Raw genomic sequence first — 15,339 nt, 5'->3', positions numbered from 1 at the left:
GGTACTCTTCCTTTGCATTATTTCTAGTGTACTAAATAGTGTCACTTCTGTTAAAGCTGTTCCTGTTACTCTGCAGTATTTGTTCCTGCTCATACCAAATCAGAAACCAGGGGATGCTGAGTTGAAACAAGTGTTTGTTAATATTTCCATTCTAATGGAATCACAGCTTTGTGGTCTTGTGTCTTGTAGTCTAGGAAAGAGCTGTGTTCTGTCAGCAAGATGGGAATTTTGTTTTTGCAAAAGTCCAATACTTAAATTTTTCTGCAGCTTGTAATCCAAGGTTTTAGAATCATTACAGTATGTTTATAGGAGAAATACTTAACTATATTTTTAGAAAACCTTACAAATGATAAAAATAATGATTCTTCTCTGTTCAAAGGTCTCATAGCAGAAATGCAATTTGGCTTAATAAGTAAAAGAGTTGGAAAATAATACCACTGCATACAACACCCTTTATAAAGTATTTTAAAAACAAGTTTTCTGTATAAGCATGTGACAAAGTATGATAGATCAGAATCCAAACGTTTGCTGGCATGTTTTTAGATTGGGCAACTTAATCTGTTTATCCTATTTTTTTAAGAGCATCACCTCTGCCTCCAGCCCACACATTCAGCAGTGTTTAATGTCAATAACATTTAACAATCAAAACTGTTGAATAAGGACAAAGAACTCCAAGGAATTGCTTTGTATTCCCCGTAATCGATGTATGTTCCGTTGTCATCTATAACGTGGTATTACATATTTACGGAATGTCATGTTCCTTTGCTTAAAGGTGTCAACATAGGATCACTGTGTGCTGCAAAAGAAGGCAATGACATGTTAAAAGGAAAAGGAAAAATCTGCAAGTTTCCTCTTGCCTTACTTGCATTGGCTGTCAAATTTTCTTGCTTGAAAATAGGCTGTGTTAGTTTTTCAACTATCAAACTTTTAATATTTTCATATGAGACTTCACATATCAAACCCTTACTGTTTATAGCGTACCATTAACAAATCCTTCACATTTCTATTTTCTTTCTACATGCTGTTCACCCCCCCCCCCCTTTTTTTTTATTAGGATGCTCTGATGTATACGCAAAGTTACTAGAAAACCAGTAGTTCCATTGTCAGTTTTGTATTTTATCAGTGTATTAAACAGTTGCTACTGAAACTTTTGTACAAGTTTGCACATTAGTTGTACATAGGTAAGTTTACTTGTTGCTTAATGTTGCAACAGATTTAGAATATCAGTACTAATAGATAGTTGGCATGTTCTTGGAACAAATACAAATGTTCACGTGTTTCGAGCACTGAATGTACTAGATCTTTTGGATGTATATTGTTGTTTTCATCCTTGCATTTCAGGTTCATTTACTGGACTTTGAAAATCACCTTTTAACAAAGTTTTCAGAACATTGCTTTGCTCAGCTAAAATTAGTTCTGCTGATTTTGCCAATGATTAAACTTAAAGCAGTGATAACTTTTAATGCTAATTTCCCTCCTGTGATCAAAAGTCAGTAGAGCATTCACTTTTCATTAACTGACATGTTTCTAATGCAAGTTTGGGTTTTGGTTAAGCAAACACCCGCTATTGAGGGTTCTGTTGGGAGGTTCCATTATGGGTATACAATGGCATATTTTTGGTTTTGGCACTAAGTTTATTTCCAAAGGCAACTGAGCATGATTTCTCTTTCAATCTGTTTGTCTTCTTGCAGAAAATAGAAGTGAGATGTAAACGTATGTGTATGATAATTATCCTTTTTGCTGTGAGATATTCATTAAATGATTCTCCATGTGAGTGAGCAGTTACAAATGTTATTTAGTATTCCTCATATAACAGAGCAATTTGATGCACAAGCAGTCGAGGCATAGGTAAATATTATAGTGAGGAAACCAAAAACTTCTCTTATACCTGTGATGTAAACCTAAATATTTTCTGAAGCTTTAAGCTGTGATTTGTAAAGGTAACTCTGAGTGTAGTGGGTTTCACAGACTGTGGAGACCATGCACGTGCTTAGTTTTAAAGTAACAACAGCCGTGAAGCTAGGAATCAAGGCTGTGATGTGAATTGCTCAGGTTTTTTTGCACTTAGCCAATTGGTTGAATGATTTAAGACTGTCCAATTAGTCAGAAAATGTATTAAATTGTTAAATGTAGATGTAGACGGATAGCTGCACCAAATTTTAAACTCTTCCATTTTTAAAGGCCATAAATTAATTAATATTTTAGTCAGCAAAATGAATATGGTAATAGTGAATGCGACTTTGAGTAAATCCATGAGAGCTGTGCTCAGCTATGCCTTCTCTGAATTTGCCGTGTTAATGCTAATAGCTTTTGATGTAATGTATTTTTTATAGTGTGAAAAATGTGATCTCATCACAGAGTAGGGTGTTCCTGGAGAAGCCTCCGATCTCACAACTTTATTTTATGGTACAGTGGAGTTTTAGCCTGCTTTGAGCTGTGTTGCATTTAATGTATACGTGCTTGTGTTAAATATGTGAATAATTCACAGAATGCTGCGATAGTACTTGGATGCTTAAAAGTTAAGTGCGGAGGGTGAGTAATTGCTTAGTTTTCCCTGTGAGGGTCAAGGCACTCTGCAGAGATTAGTTGTGTCGAGGAGGCAGCATGCAGAGTTTCCAGCAGCACAGTTTTCCACCTGGAGCTCTTCCAATAGAGGAAGTAACACTTTTTGTTTTCTATTTTAATAAACCTTTTATAATTTACAGTAATACCTAGCATAAATGCATTGCTGAAGTAGAGGAATGAAGCTCTTGGTCTGGAAGTTTACCTACCAACAAAATTAAGTAAACTGTTTAGGTTTGTATAATTTTACTACTTTGTTTATCTGTAATGCATTAACTTTGCTTATGTAACAAAGGTGCCTGAGGTATATATACCACGCTTTTGTTAATATAGACATATTCCTAAGTAAGACTTTCCTGACTTTTGTGGGAGTGATTTAGAAAACTGCTCGTTTTGTTAAGAGACAGTATTTACATACTGCAGGGAAATTAGAGGACCATGAAAATCTGAAGTGGTAAAACTGTTCTGGAAAACCCACTTTCTAAGGATCCTGTAATGGGTCTAAGACTACACCTCTAGGATACCAGTATGCAGTGGTATTATTACAGGATAAAGAATAGTTTTATTTGTCACTAAGTATTAGTGGCTGTGTAAGGAGTGCAAGAAGCTGGAAAGGTGTTCTGATACACATGCAGTCTGTTTTAAGGGGAAATCTAAAGTGATGTGGAAATGTAAAGATGAAGATGTACATAGGTGCTATGCTAAAGGCATTGACCTGTCAGTTCACAGCTAGAACATGCTGACCACAAGTTCATCCATTGGCCTTCAAGTTCTTGCTCTTTTTGGAGACACTGAGCTTGTGTGGCTCAGAGAAGAAAAAAGTCTTGTGGTTAAAAGTTGAATCTTTTCCCAGGTGCGTTTGAGCTGCCCCCGGCTGCCCACATGTGTCCCAAGATTCAGGGTCAGGCCGCAGTCCCCTGAGCCTCGTGGCCCCAGTCCCATGGGAGGCATGTTTCCCAGTCACAGGCTGGCTGTCTCCCTGTGGAAGTGGCGCGCCATCTTTCAGCTCTCTGGACCTTGAGGACACTGGTTTGAAGATATCATAATGATGTAAATTGCTGGTTCTCAGGCATGGACACAGAGGGTCACCCAGAGAGTTTATCCTTGTTGAGAGAGATAACAAGGTTGCGGTTTGTCACACTACGATATACCGTAATATAAAGGACTTTCCAGTCAGCTTATGACTTTGCTCACATGTGCAGCTGTTTGTGTCAGTAACAGAAAACCTATCTGGTAATATACAAAAATAATTCTTTAGGGTTTCTCTTCTGAGTCCCATGTTGTCTGGGATCCTTTCTGGTTCTAGAGTTGGGTTCTCCAAAGGCTGACCACGTTATTCCTCTGAATCTGTGGTCATTTCACATGTCATCAAGCTTTCTTGGGCCTTCATCACCTCACAATTAATCCAGGCCTGAACTACTGTGAAAGCAGTCTTTTTGAAATTTTTGGATAAATTCCTAAGATGTATGATCAGCCAAGTTATGTAAATTGTAAAGATTCTCATTAGTTCAGATCTTGAGTAAGGAAATACACATTTGACACAAGTGTCAGTTTATGAGATATTCTATCATACGTAAGCATAAGGGAGGAATCCACGCTTTCCCATATTGTTTCAATAATAAAAAATAACACAGAGCTAGCTTCTGGAAGACATGAAATCATAGATACTTATGTTTTGAAATCTTGTTTATCTTTCAGTCTAACAAACTCTCCTAGGACTAGATCTTGCTCTTGCTTATTTGGTAATGAAACTTCCACTTGTAATAGTTAGGGACTTCACATGGTGTTTGAAGTGCTGCATCTAACTGTTAGTGCTTCATGCAGCTTTCCAAAAGGCAGAGCAGATGAAAGAAGTAAAATGCGAACTAGGCAATTCAAAAAAGATATTAGTAGAAACAGTTCATGCCTTAGTAATTTTTATCTTAACTGACATGATTTTTAAACAACACTCATTATTCTGGGTCAGCTAATCTCATGAAAACAAATACTTCTAGCTTGGGTTCTTTGGTCTTTGACTGACTAACAATAATAACATTAGTTTCGTGTTTAGTTATACTATAAAATATCAGGGGAAAAACCCTAGCTACTTGTTTCTGTCAATGAATTAACACTTGCATAGCTTTGAAATTAATTGTTTAGTATGCTCATTACTCTTCGAAAAAATAAATATGTTCTCATTATGTTCATTTGGTGAACATATGTATCTTGCAATACGTTTAATGGTGCTTGCTGTGAGGGAGATTGCAACTCTTTTTAAGGAAATTGGGTAGATTAATGGAATAGGGTGGGTTAAATTGCTCTCCACATGCATTCCCTAGCATGCTTAGCCTACTCCTGAATTTTAATTGATATATAAGAAAGAGTTAGCTGAGGATGCTCTGTGAAGCAACTGGAGTAAACCAGGATATAACCTGTGTATTGTAGGGGCTGGGCTAGGTAAATGTGCTGTCTGAAGAAACAAAGCAAATAACACATGGGACCACATTTTATGCCCATAATCACAGTCTGCATGTGAACAGTTGCATTTTCAGCAGCTTCATTGCAGCTGTATGTGTATTCATCTGTGGTGAATTTCAGATGATATTTTGGGGCCGTTCATAACAAACTTCCTCAACAAGCTAGAGAAGGTGGATAGAATCCACGAAAAGAGGAAATTACTACTTTGTCTTATTAAGAAGCTGATAGAATTTTAATACTGCAACCTGTGACAGAGCCTGAAAAGGGTTTTTCTGATCCTTACTCTCGCTTTGAATTACCAGTAACAAAGATGAGGATTACTAAGGACTAAATAGTCCTGGTGCAACTCATTGGTTTCAGTAGGAGTTCTTCCAGAAGCAGAGTATTCTTAAATATTGTAATTTTACCAAATTTCCTTTTTCAAATGAGAGATAAGGTCCATGTAACTTTATTATTATAACGTAACATTACAAGGACACCTTGCTAAGGCTGTTACTTTGGCTTTTTTCTCTCCCTGTTCCTCCCCCCCCCAAAAAAAACCCAACCCAAAACAACAACTTAATGATTTAAAGAAAAGCTTTAAAAATTCGGAGTAAGGTGGTATGTTTTACAAAGACAATGCTGGAGTAGCAGGACTTTTTGACAACTGCCTTGAAGTTACTGCAGTCCCACCTATGATGTAAATTGTACTTTTTTTCTTAATGTCATCCCCTCTCCTCCTCTCTGCCCTCCCCTGCCCCCCCCCCCCCCCCCGATGGTGTTGGAGCATTCCTAATAACCACAGTGCTTCCGTAACTATATTTTATTTTGGTGAATATGCATTTAATTAAAAATAAGATTTAATTGTAATGGCTTCCTATGATTTCAACTAAAAGGGTGGCTTTATGAGGTGGGAATAAAATGGGTGTGACACTTTTAATGAAATTAAAAATGAAATGAAATTTCTATGCCAGAAGTTTATGTTGGATCGCTGCAGAGCATGTGGCAAACCTGTCTTGATTTACCTGAAAATGCTGTATCACAAACAGGATTCCTAACTGCAGAACTTGTCTATCCTGAATGACTGCCTTGAAATCACTTATTGGGAGTAATATTAATTCAAATTACTCACTGTAATATAACATGCTGTTTTAAAACTTTTACAGCCTTTTCATTAATAGATGATAGTGAAGATTAGAGCTAGTATTTTTTGTGTAGACTTCTTAATCATAGCCTTTAAAGTAGAAGCTGAGCAATAAACATCTAATGAATAGCTTATGGCAAGTTTATTCTCAGAAGCTACGTTATTGTGTTGGCACAGATCAACATAACCATTTATCACTAAATGCTCAAAATTTAAAAACTGTAGTGATCACTTATACATGCTAGTCATTCTCAATGTACATTACATATGAGTAGTTTATAGCATTTTAGGATACTTGCAACCTGAATCAATATATATTAGTTATAATGAATATGTTTCCTTCTAGAACAGGATGTATTAGGGAATTAAGCCATTCTTTAGTATTTTTTTAGCTTATGATAATCTTTGTCTTTTAAAATACATGAAAAAAATAATTGTTATGGGTTGTTATTAATGGAATTCCTTAAGATAGTTTTATTTGAGGGAGTCATCTGCAATATATATTGAGTTGTGTCATGTAGAGACAGACCACTTGGCTTTCTTCCCAAAGCGAAGTCTTCAGATTAATCTATGGAAATAGTGAAAGAAAGTATAATACTTTAGTGGCACCCATAATGATTGGTGTTGTGCAAAGCTTCAAGCTTAACTCTACTATTCATGTTGTGTGGCTGTACCACAAGTGTGTACTCAACATGGGCTGAATTTACTTCTGTGTACTTACTCAGCCCTGTTTCTTTCTCCATCAACATAGTACATAGATTTCTAAAAAAATACAGCAGCATTGTATTCTGCTTTGCAGCCATTAATGATAGTGGATTTATATCTACTTTATTTTTAATGAAATAAATGTGCCCATTTGTGTAAACCACAAAATATATAATTCATGGATTTGCCATTACTATACAAATAGGATCTTAATGTGAAATCCAAAGGTCGTAGTATTCTGAAAAGTGATGTATTATGTACCCACATCCTCCATTGGGGAGCTTGATTCGTGCCCTTTCAACATCTGGAGAGATCAAACAACAGCTCATCTGGCAAGAATGAGAATTTATGTAGCAGAATAAGCATGGGATTGGGGCAAGCAAGATTACAGATGCTCAAATAATTCTCCTCACCAATGAGCTGCCCCTTTGGTCAGATGGCTAGTGTGTTTGAGAGGTTTGGAGTTTCAGGATTCCTTTCTTGATTGTCCAGGGTGGTTTAGTTTTGTTTAGCTGGGTGCACACATTAAGTGTTAGTTGCAACACTCCTAGAATTTTCTACTCGGTAATTTTCCACTTACTGGCTGACCTACCTGAATTTATTTGTTAAATTTACTAAATGTCTGACTAGCCATAAGCTGTGGAAAATCAGCCAGGGAACTGAAATGAATAAGAAGAAAGCACCCTCACTAATTTTCCATTCCGACAGTTTAACAGACCCAAAAGCATTTACGTTGCTTTCCCATTTAGGCAGTTAACTTCTGAGTAGTTCTTAAACACCAGAGACCTCTAGGTAGGACAGCCACCTTGGTCAGCAATCCAAGATTTAGGCAGAGAGTATATTATTTAGGTAGTGGGAATATAAGCAATTTTTGCATTGTATGTGTGATTTAGTATGTTATGTGCCAGTTTTATTTCAGATTTAATTCTGGGACATGCTGCTCTACATAGTCCTTTTGGATTTCTGCAACTGTTGCGCTTGGAGCCATGTTCCTGCTGCAGAATTCCAACAGGAGCAAACATATGGGGATTCTTCCGTCCTTGGCTTGCCCCACCATTTGTTCCATGTTTTAAACCAACTGGTGCTGTACCCAGTGGAGTACATCTGTTACAGTTTATTACTAGAAATTTGCAATTCATTTCAGTTTGCTAAAATAATTATAATATTCATGGCCAAGGGTACTGCATTAAACAATTACAAAAGAGAGTAGGCAAAGTTTTGCTAAAGTGTACATCTGATTCAGGACCCTACTGCCCAGTTTGGGTGATTTGGGCACTCAGCATCCTGTCACCAATGAGTCAGATGTGCTCTGACAGTTGAGTTTGATCATCTTGAGAAATCAAAGTAGCAACTGAGATGCTGTAAGTGACATCCCTTATGTGAATGTCCCTGCTCTGTTTTAATTAAGAATGAAATAAATTAGCATAAACTGCCACTGAATGCGTTTGGTTGCCACATCTTGCCTGAGGTACTCAGCTGGGGAACACCCAGAAATGGAGCAGAGTCTTTACTGCTGGAATTGCAGAGGCACATCTAATAACATCCTCTAACTCTTCCTGAAAGTCAGCAGCATGTAGGCTGCTATCTAGTCTATACATTTTTTAATATTGCACCCCACTTTTTTGTTTCTTTGTGCCTTAGCCAATCTACATGTTGCTGTATTGGGCTATGTTGTTATTTGCAGGTAAACTTTGCAAGTAAGTGGGACTTCTGTTTTGTGGGAAAAATGGATTACTGATCAGTCCAGAGTCAAACGTGAAATAGTTGATTAGAAAGTGAACCCTTTGCATTTAAAAAGAAACCCCAAAAGTCCCCACAAACATCAGCACAATAAAATCTTAATACAAGAGAATACTTCTCCAACATTATCACCCACTCAGGCAGACTTTTAAAATAAGGAAGCATCCTGATAGAGTATTGATAGCCCTATCATACTCATCATGTTCAGTCTCCATTTCTGTAAGTCAGTCTCGCACATCTTTGACATACAGTAACAGAATAAGCACACCCTGTTCACCACAGTGGAATAGTATAGTGCTAAAGTCAAGTTTTATTAAAGGAAAACTTACAAAACCGATTCCAGGAGTTACAACCAAGAATATGACAGTTTTGGTTCTCTATCACAGACCCACGTCTGGATCTGTCATTTGCACACTGTTTGCTCTCACCCCTTGAATTAAATGAGGTCAGTTTTGCTATGGAAACCTGTCATTTGTCTGATTTTAAAAAAGAGCTTGAGTTCCAATAAGCTAATTTGATTTGAGTTGCTCTCTTTGGTGCAAACAATACAACCCCTATATTGTAAAAATTTTTTGCTTGTTTTGCTTTACAAGTGTTACTTGGAGTGATACGATGAGGCAGAATTATGTGTTTCTGTATGCTGTACATAACAACCATCCGGGAATGGAAAACATTATCATGGCCACTAAATATAATTCTGTTTTCTAACAGTCCAAGAAATGTCTAAATATTCATACTCTTAAGTAGTATGGAAAGTACAAATCTTAAGCAAATTACTATCAAGTTGGGCTACAATGGGGAGTAATTGTTAGTTTTGCGTATCACTGTAACTGTGAGGTGCGATTTTAAGAGGCTTTGAACTTTTTTTGAAATTTTATCTATATTTTAATATTTTACATTCTCTTTCTACAGAACATTCTGGCTTTAAATCCCCGAAAACAGACGCATGCAACTCTTCATTCAACTGCAGCAAAGAAACAAGTCAAGAAGCAATGGAAAAGGAATTCTGACAAAAGCTGTTCAGTAAGTGCACGTTTATTTTTTGGGCTTACTATTTTGGAACATGCAATAAGTCATTGAGGCTGTTAGTTGTGTGAGAAATTCAAATGTGAGTTTCCTGTGTTGTTCAGTAGCCGAATTTGGCTCCTAGTTCTGTTCCTGTAAATGCAGTTACTTTGTGATCTGCTGTTTACTTTTCAGAACCCAGTACATGCCGTACCTTTTTCCTTTTTGGTGATTTAGTAAGTCTCTGATGCAACTTTTTCCCCTTTTGTAATGGAGTGTGATCAGTCTCAAGTGTCATGCAGTATCACAGCTGGCTCACCACTTCCCGTGCCTCGCAGAGCCGCTCTCCCTGGGTAGCCAGCATCAGCTGCCTCTTCTGCCACTTGCTCCTTTCCTTTCTGTTTTCCAAGAGTAACACCGGGTAGAGCAGCACTTAGCTATCCTTTTAAAGACTGTTAAAGGTAGTTTTGTTCCAGTATAGAACTGGGGGAACCCATCATCTGTACTTATGTTTTACATATTTTTTTATATATATGTATCGACCTATACGTGTACTATATATAGATGGCCCTATGTATATATGTTATATATAAATATATAAAGCTTAGATTAAAACATGGCTCTGGATTTTAAATTTTGTGCATTGCATTTTTCAGGAAATAGGTGGTTTAAGAATAAATATTTTTTCATTAGAAACTGTCTGTGTTCTTCAATATTTCTGCCATTAGATATAATTTCCTCTCTAGGTATTCAGATTCTTAGTCTCAGTGTGATATTCATCTCATCCTATCAGACTTTGTTGTCTCTTTGATCTCTCATCTGATTAGAAGGTTTGTAGTGGTTTTACTGTCTTCCTGCAGATTCTCTTAGATAATCCTCTAAATTCAGAAGTCTTTTAGGTAGAGTACTATATCTGCAAACTATTTCCCTTATGGGTATAATGTTATGCTGTCTTTTGATAGTGTCATCAAAACACTTTCTCCCACTAAGTAGGAAAATTCAGGTTTGAAAGCTGATAGTAGTTTATAATAATAAAAAAAATAAAACCAAACCAAAACACAAACGAACCCCCCCCCCCTCCAAGCTTCTCAGTTTCTCAAAATCCAGTGTGACCCACAAATACTTGCTGGGAGGAGCACCAACCCAGGGTATCCTTAGCATTTCAACTATATTCTACAATAGTTTTCCTGTTTTATAGCATTGATTATAAGAATCTGTCTCTTTACTGTAGCGAATATTCCTATTTTCTTATTTTATTTATTGGCTTAATAATGTTGTAATAACCAGAATTTAATGTACACGACAAGTTTCTGTTTGTGAACAGGGATGATTATTTTGGCATGTCTGATGCAGTTATTGCCCACAAATGTCTGTTCCTGCTGCACAGATAGTTGAGCTGCTCAGCAAGCTGCTCCTGGACAGCTGCAGTTTACGTTACGTTTTCAGGTGACCTAAAATCAACACTGGGCTGTAAACTCCTCTGTTTCAGAAGCTGTTTGTTGAGAAGCTCAGGTATCCATGCAGCAGGGCAGGTAGGTATCTGTAACCTGATTAGCTGTTCCAATATAAATTATCCTAGTTAAACTTCAAAATATAGCATACACTTATATATATATAAATCTTCCTACCGAGTGTGTTAACACACATTTTTGAAAGCTTCTAGGGTTTAAGGTCACTTGCTTATCTCTGAGCTTCTCCACGTATCAGCCGTGTTTGGTTTTTTGCATTCAGTTTATTCATAAAATATTTGATAGTTGAGGTTTTGCATTTAATTGTGGAAGTACATAGCTTTCTAGAAATTGTCTCTCTTCCTGTGTTCCTTCACATAGTTGTGTGTGCGTACCTCGTAGTATCTGAAATGTTCTTGCATCCCTGAGGTCTGAACTTCTTGGGCTGTGCAAACAGCATTGATTTTGGGTTCATTGCTAGCTTGTGCGATGTAGATGGATTTTCTTTTGAATGTCAGATGTTGCAGGATGTTGTTTTGGCATAGGTTTACAATCTAATAAACAACTTGATTTTATAGTTCTGCATTACTGCATGGAGATCTGTGACAGACTGACACACTGTCATGTGTTGCAACTTACAGGGTTAAAGGTTAAGAGACAAGCAAATAGATACAGCTGGAACATACCACCATTATCACAGCGAGTTCTTATACTGTATATTATGAATTATTTGGTAGAAGTGTCACGTTGTTTAGTTTGCAAGTTCTGATAAATGTAAAATACTAGAAACTGTAAAGGGGTAGTCCTTATTTCTAGACCAGTAATGGTTGTAATTTTTAGAACTGACAAAGTTTTCTTTACTCAGAAATATGTAGCTTACTTTTACTGTGCAAGATTTATCACGTAGCTTACTACTGTGGCAGAACAAGACCTCCAAGACTGAAGAAATCAAACCTAAACATTTGTCTGGTATCCCATTACATAAAAGGCATTAGGAAGAAATGAGAGACTTCTTACATTCTTGAAATCATTGTTGTTGAGTGGTTTTAATAAACAAATTAAACAAAATGATAGAATCTTTTCCTAGCCTTTCTAAAACAAGAAAGCTAATGTGGAAAAGGATACATTGCGCACAATTTTGTATTAGGGTCTAAAAAGCCATTGACAGTAAAGTTGAGGCCAGGTAATGAACAGGTCAAGGTCCATAGGAAGTATGCTTGTTTGCATTTCCTTAAAATCTGAATTTAGCTTTTAGCTTTGGATTCTTTTAAAGCTGTACGGACGCTGCCTTTGCAGAATTACTGTTGGAGGGAAGGTGGGAGTATGAAAATACAAAACTAATTAAATTAGCAGCCCTCAAAACTCTGAACAAAAGCTGCATCTGCTGAGGCATGCACACAGTGACTTTGTAATGTCTAATACACTTCCAGATGGCAGACTTACATATTTCCTCAAAATAATTACACAAGTGAAATTTTAACTCCTAGTTTGCTCTGAGACACTTTGCGCTGCCCATTAAATGAGTTTTGAAGTAGAAAATGAGTGTCAATATCTTTCCTCAGCATTGGAAAAACATTCTCCTTAAGGAAGTTTCAATTATACTTTTGATGAGTGCTATTGGTTATTTACTGTGTTGTCAACCATATTTTGATGTAGAAATGACTTATAGCTATAGGTGCAGGATCAGTCAGCGTTCCTTCTGAAATTTTAACTCGGAGATTTATGTCAGAGTAGGTAAACTCTTTATTGCTGAGTCACCCTTGGAACAGTGCTAAAGGTGAGCATTAACATGGGTTTCTTCCGTATCATGCTGAAAGGTGTTATAAACAGATGCCACTAGTCTGTCTGGGGAAACAAAAATTTCTACTGGCCAGAAGAAATTAAAAGTAGAAGAGTTTTGAGATGGCTATACTAATAGTAAATCTTGGAGAAGGAAGCAAAATTTAGATATATTAGGTCATCAATTTAGAGATACAACTAAAGCAAAAGAATGAACAGGGGAAGCTCAGAGGACTTGCTTTGATTTCAGGGTTTTCCTAGGTAGTTACGGATTGTTTAGACATCAATTTATGTTTTTATTTATGGTTTCCAACTGTCTATAATTCCATTTCTGTATGTATTCTGTGCTTGCTGATGTTTAAATCACGAACCTAGATGGGCACACATTGTGTGCATTTGCATTACACCCAGCACACTGAATTCCTCGCTTTACAGATAAGATTTCTAAGCATTATGGGACAAGGGCTGCTTTTACCTTGTACACGTGTGGTTTGTTGTTTTAATGAAATTTACCTCCTCAATTTTTATAAAATCACTTGTCACTGGAGGATTCAGTGGGATATTGTAGTCCAGTCTTTTTTTGTAGTGAAACCTTGGAGGTACCTACCAAGGAGAGGTGAGTAGATGTTATAAACCCACCTATGTAGTCAGACTTTCTTCAGTTTCTGCATTTAGAAATAATAGTCATAATTGCTCCAGATGGAAGAGTTGGAAGTATTTCAACAAGGCAAGAAAGGTGAAAAGGAAATGGGGTTTAAATTGGTTTGTAGTTAATTGCCATAGCCTGTAACAGTATTGATTTTCTGGCAGTAGGAGCATTGTTCTTTGTCCTTACATTTGCTAAGCCCAATCAGCATTGTGCAACAAGACCCTGCCTTTCTTAAACAAAATAATTGTTAAGCTCAGCTGTTTTTTTGCAGGGCATCACTTTGGGGCAAGAGTCTTTAACTATTCTGTGGCTCTTTCCAGCCATTAGAGTGAACCAAATTCCTCACCTAGTCGTTCTGTGCAACATTAAGGTAGAGCTACCAGACTGCTTTGTGCTAACAGTGTAAAGTGAGACCTGCAATTCATTGCAAGGTGTTAAAGATCGTGTTGCTCTTTAAATTTGGAGGCAATTACTCCCTTAAAACAGTAGTAATAATTGTCTGCTAAAACTTCAAACTGCTTTTCACTTTGGTAGTGTTTCTGTGGCTGTCACTGCTATCTGTGAACATCTGCAGAAAGAAATTCTTACTTAAAAAAAAAAAAAGTTTTTTGAGTACCTCTTGGTGTACAAATGTCCAAAAGAACCTGTAAATATGATGATTCTTTCTCAGCTCTAATCAGTGTGTTACTCTTAAGTACTTCCTTCCAGTAAGATGGAGAAATGCCATGTGATTTTTGTGCTCAATAGTGTACCACACGTACAGAATAATCAAGTTATCAGCTCACAAATAACTCATGGGTTGAAGCAGAAATAGTGCAAATTGCAAACAAGTAGATATGAAACCCAGTTACCCAAGGCCTGAAATCAAGAACCTTGGTGAATAAATGCTTTTTTAGTGAATAATTTGGCCATTTTTAGACATGTATTGATGAAAGATTATGTATTTATAAATAAAAAATAATCCCAAATATTGTAAAATAGAGAACATTCATTAAAGGGAATCAACTCAATTATCTCTATAATCTAAATGTATAGTTTACCTTTGCAAATATTTATTTTTGTCTGCATTGCATATGAATATGCAAGTTTAGCTCTTTTCTGAATGGATATACAATGGCAGATGTCTCTCTAATCGCTGCTCTATTCAAACATTAATTGGTAGAACATATGTAGAATTCTACTAGTCTGAATAGGTATAGGATAGCAGCAGTCTTTTTAATCACATCACTATTCAACCACTAATTGGTGTGATGATTAAGGGACATTAGAGGGAGCACTTTGACATCTGATTCTTTGAACTGATGTCGCTCAGGCTGCACTGTATTCATCATGGCCAGACTGCTTTTTTAAATAAAATGCTCTGATTCCCAAATGTGGAAAATACTGCATTAGGATCTACTGAGGTGATTAGGGAATTTGAGAATGATTCTTTTATTTAACTAGTGATTGACTGTATCTGCACAAACTATTCATATGAATAATGCATGGGTTACTGAGTATCAGAAAGAGCTGAGAAGTAACATCAAGAGATTTTCTCTTTTCTCATAGTGTCAATAATTAAATATTAATACACATTTTAAAATGTACCAGTTTAATCATTTAGCAGTCAAACTCCTACTCATGCATTTTTTAGATTAACTAATTACTCTGCATTTTCTCCTATCGATACCATATGCTGGCATTTATAACCATTTTAATGGAATAAAGGGGTTTAAATGTTTATATATGACATCGCTTATACTTGGTCTAAGAAATGCATGTTATAATTCTTGATTTTTCTGTTTTATTTTAGTTTCATTGTCTTAAGGTATACTCATTAGAATATCTCAACAGCTCCTAACTTGCCTGACTGCTACAAATTAGTGCTTTTA

General features: G+C 36.5%; 1 protein-coding gene across 1 annotated transcript in view; it reads left to right on the top strand.

Annotated features, from left to right (window-relative positions):
- DPYD (dihydropyrimidine dehydrogenase) overlaps window positions 1-15,339 on the top strand; it is a 367,004-nt gene that overhangs the window by 11,558 nt on the left and 340,107 nt on the right. Inside the window, exon 2 of the mRNA XM_056356052.1 lies at window positions 9,500-9,610. Coding sequence (XP_056212027.1) covers window positions 9,500-9,610 — 111 coding nt within the window. The remainder of the gene's footprint in view (window positions 1-9,499; window positions 9,611-15,339) is intronic.

This window comes from Falco biarmicus, chromosome 11 (assembly GCF_023638135.1).
Source record: "Falco biarmicus isolate bFalBia1 chromosome 11, bFalBia1.pri, whole genome shotgun sequence".
NCBI classification, from domain to species: Eukaryota; Metazoa; Chordata; class Aves; order Falconiformes; family Falconidae; genus Falco; species Falco biarmicus.
Note: the sequence above shows the minus strand (reverse complement) of the source record. Positions and strands in the feature narration are given on the sequence as shown.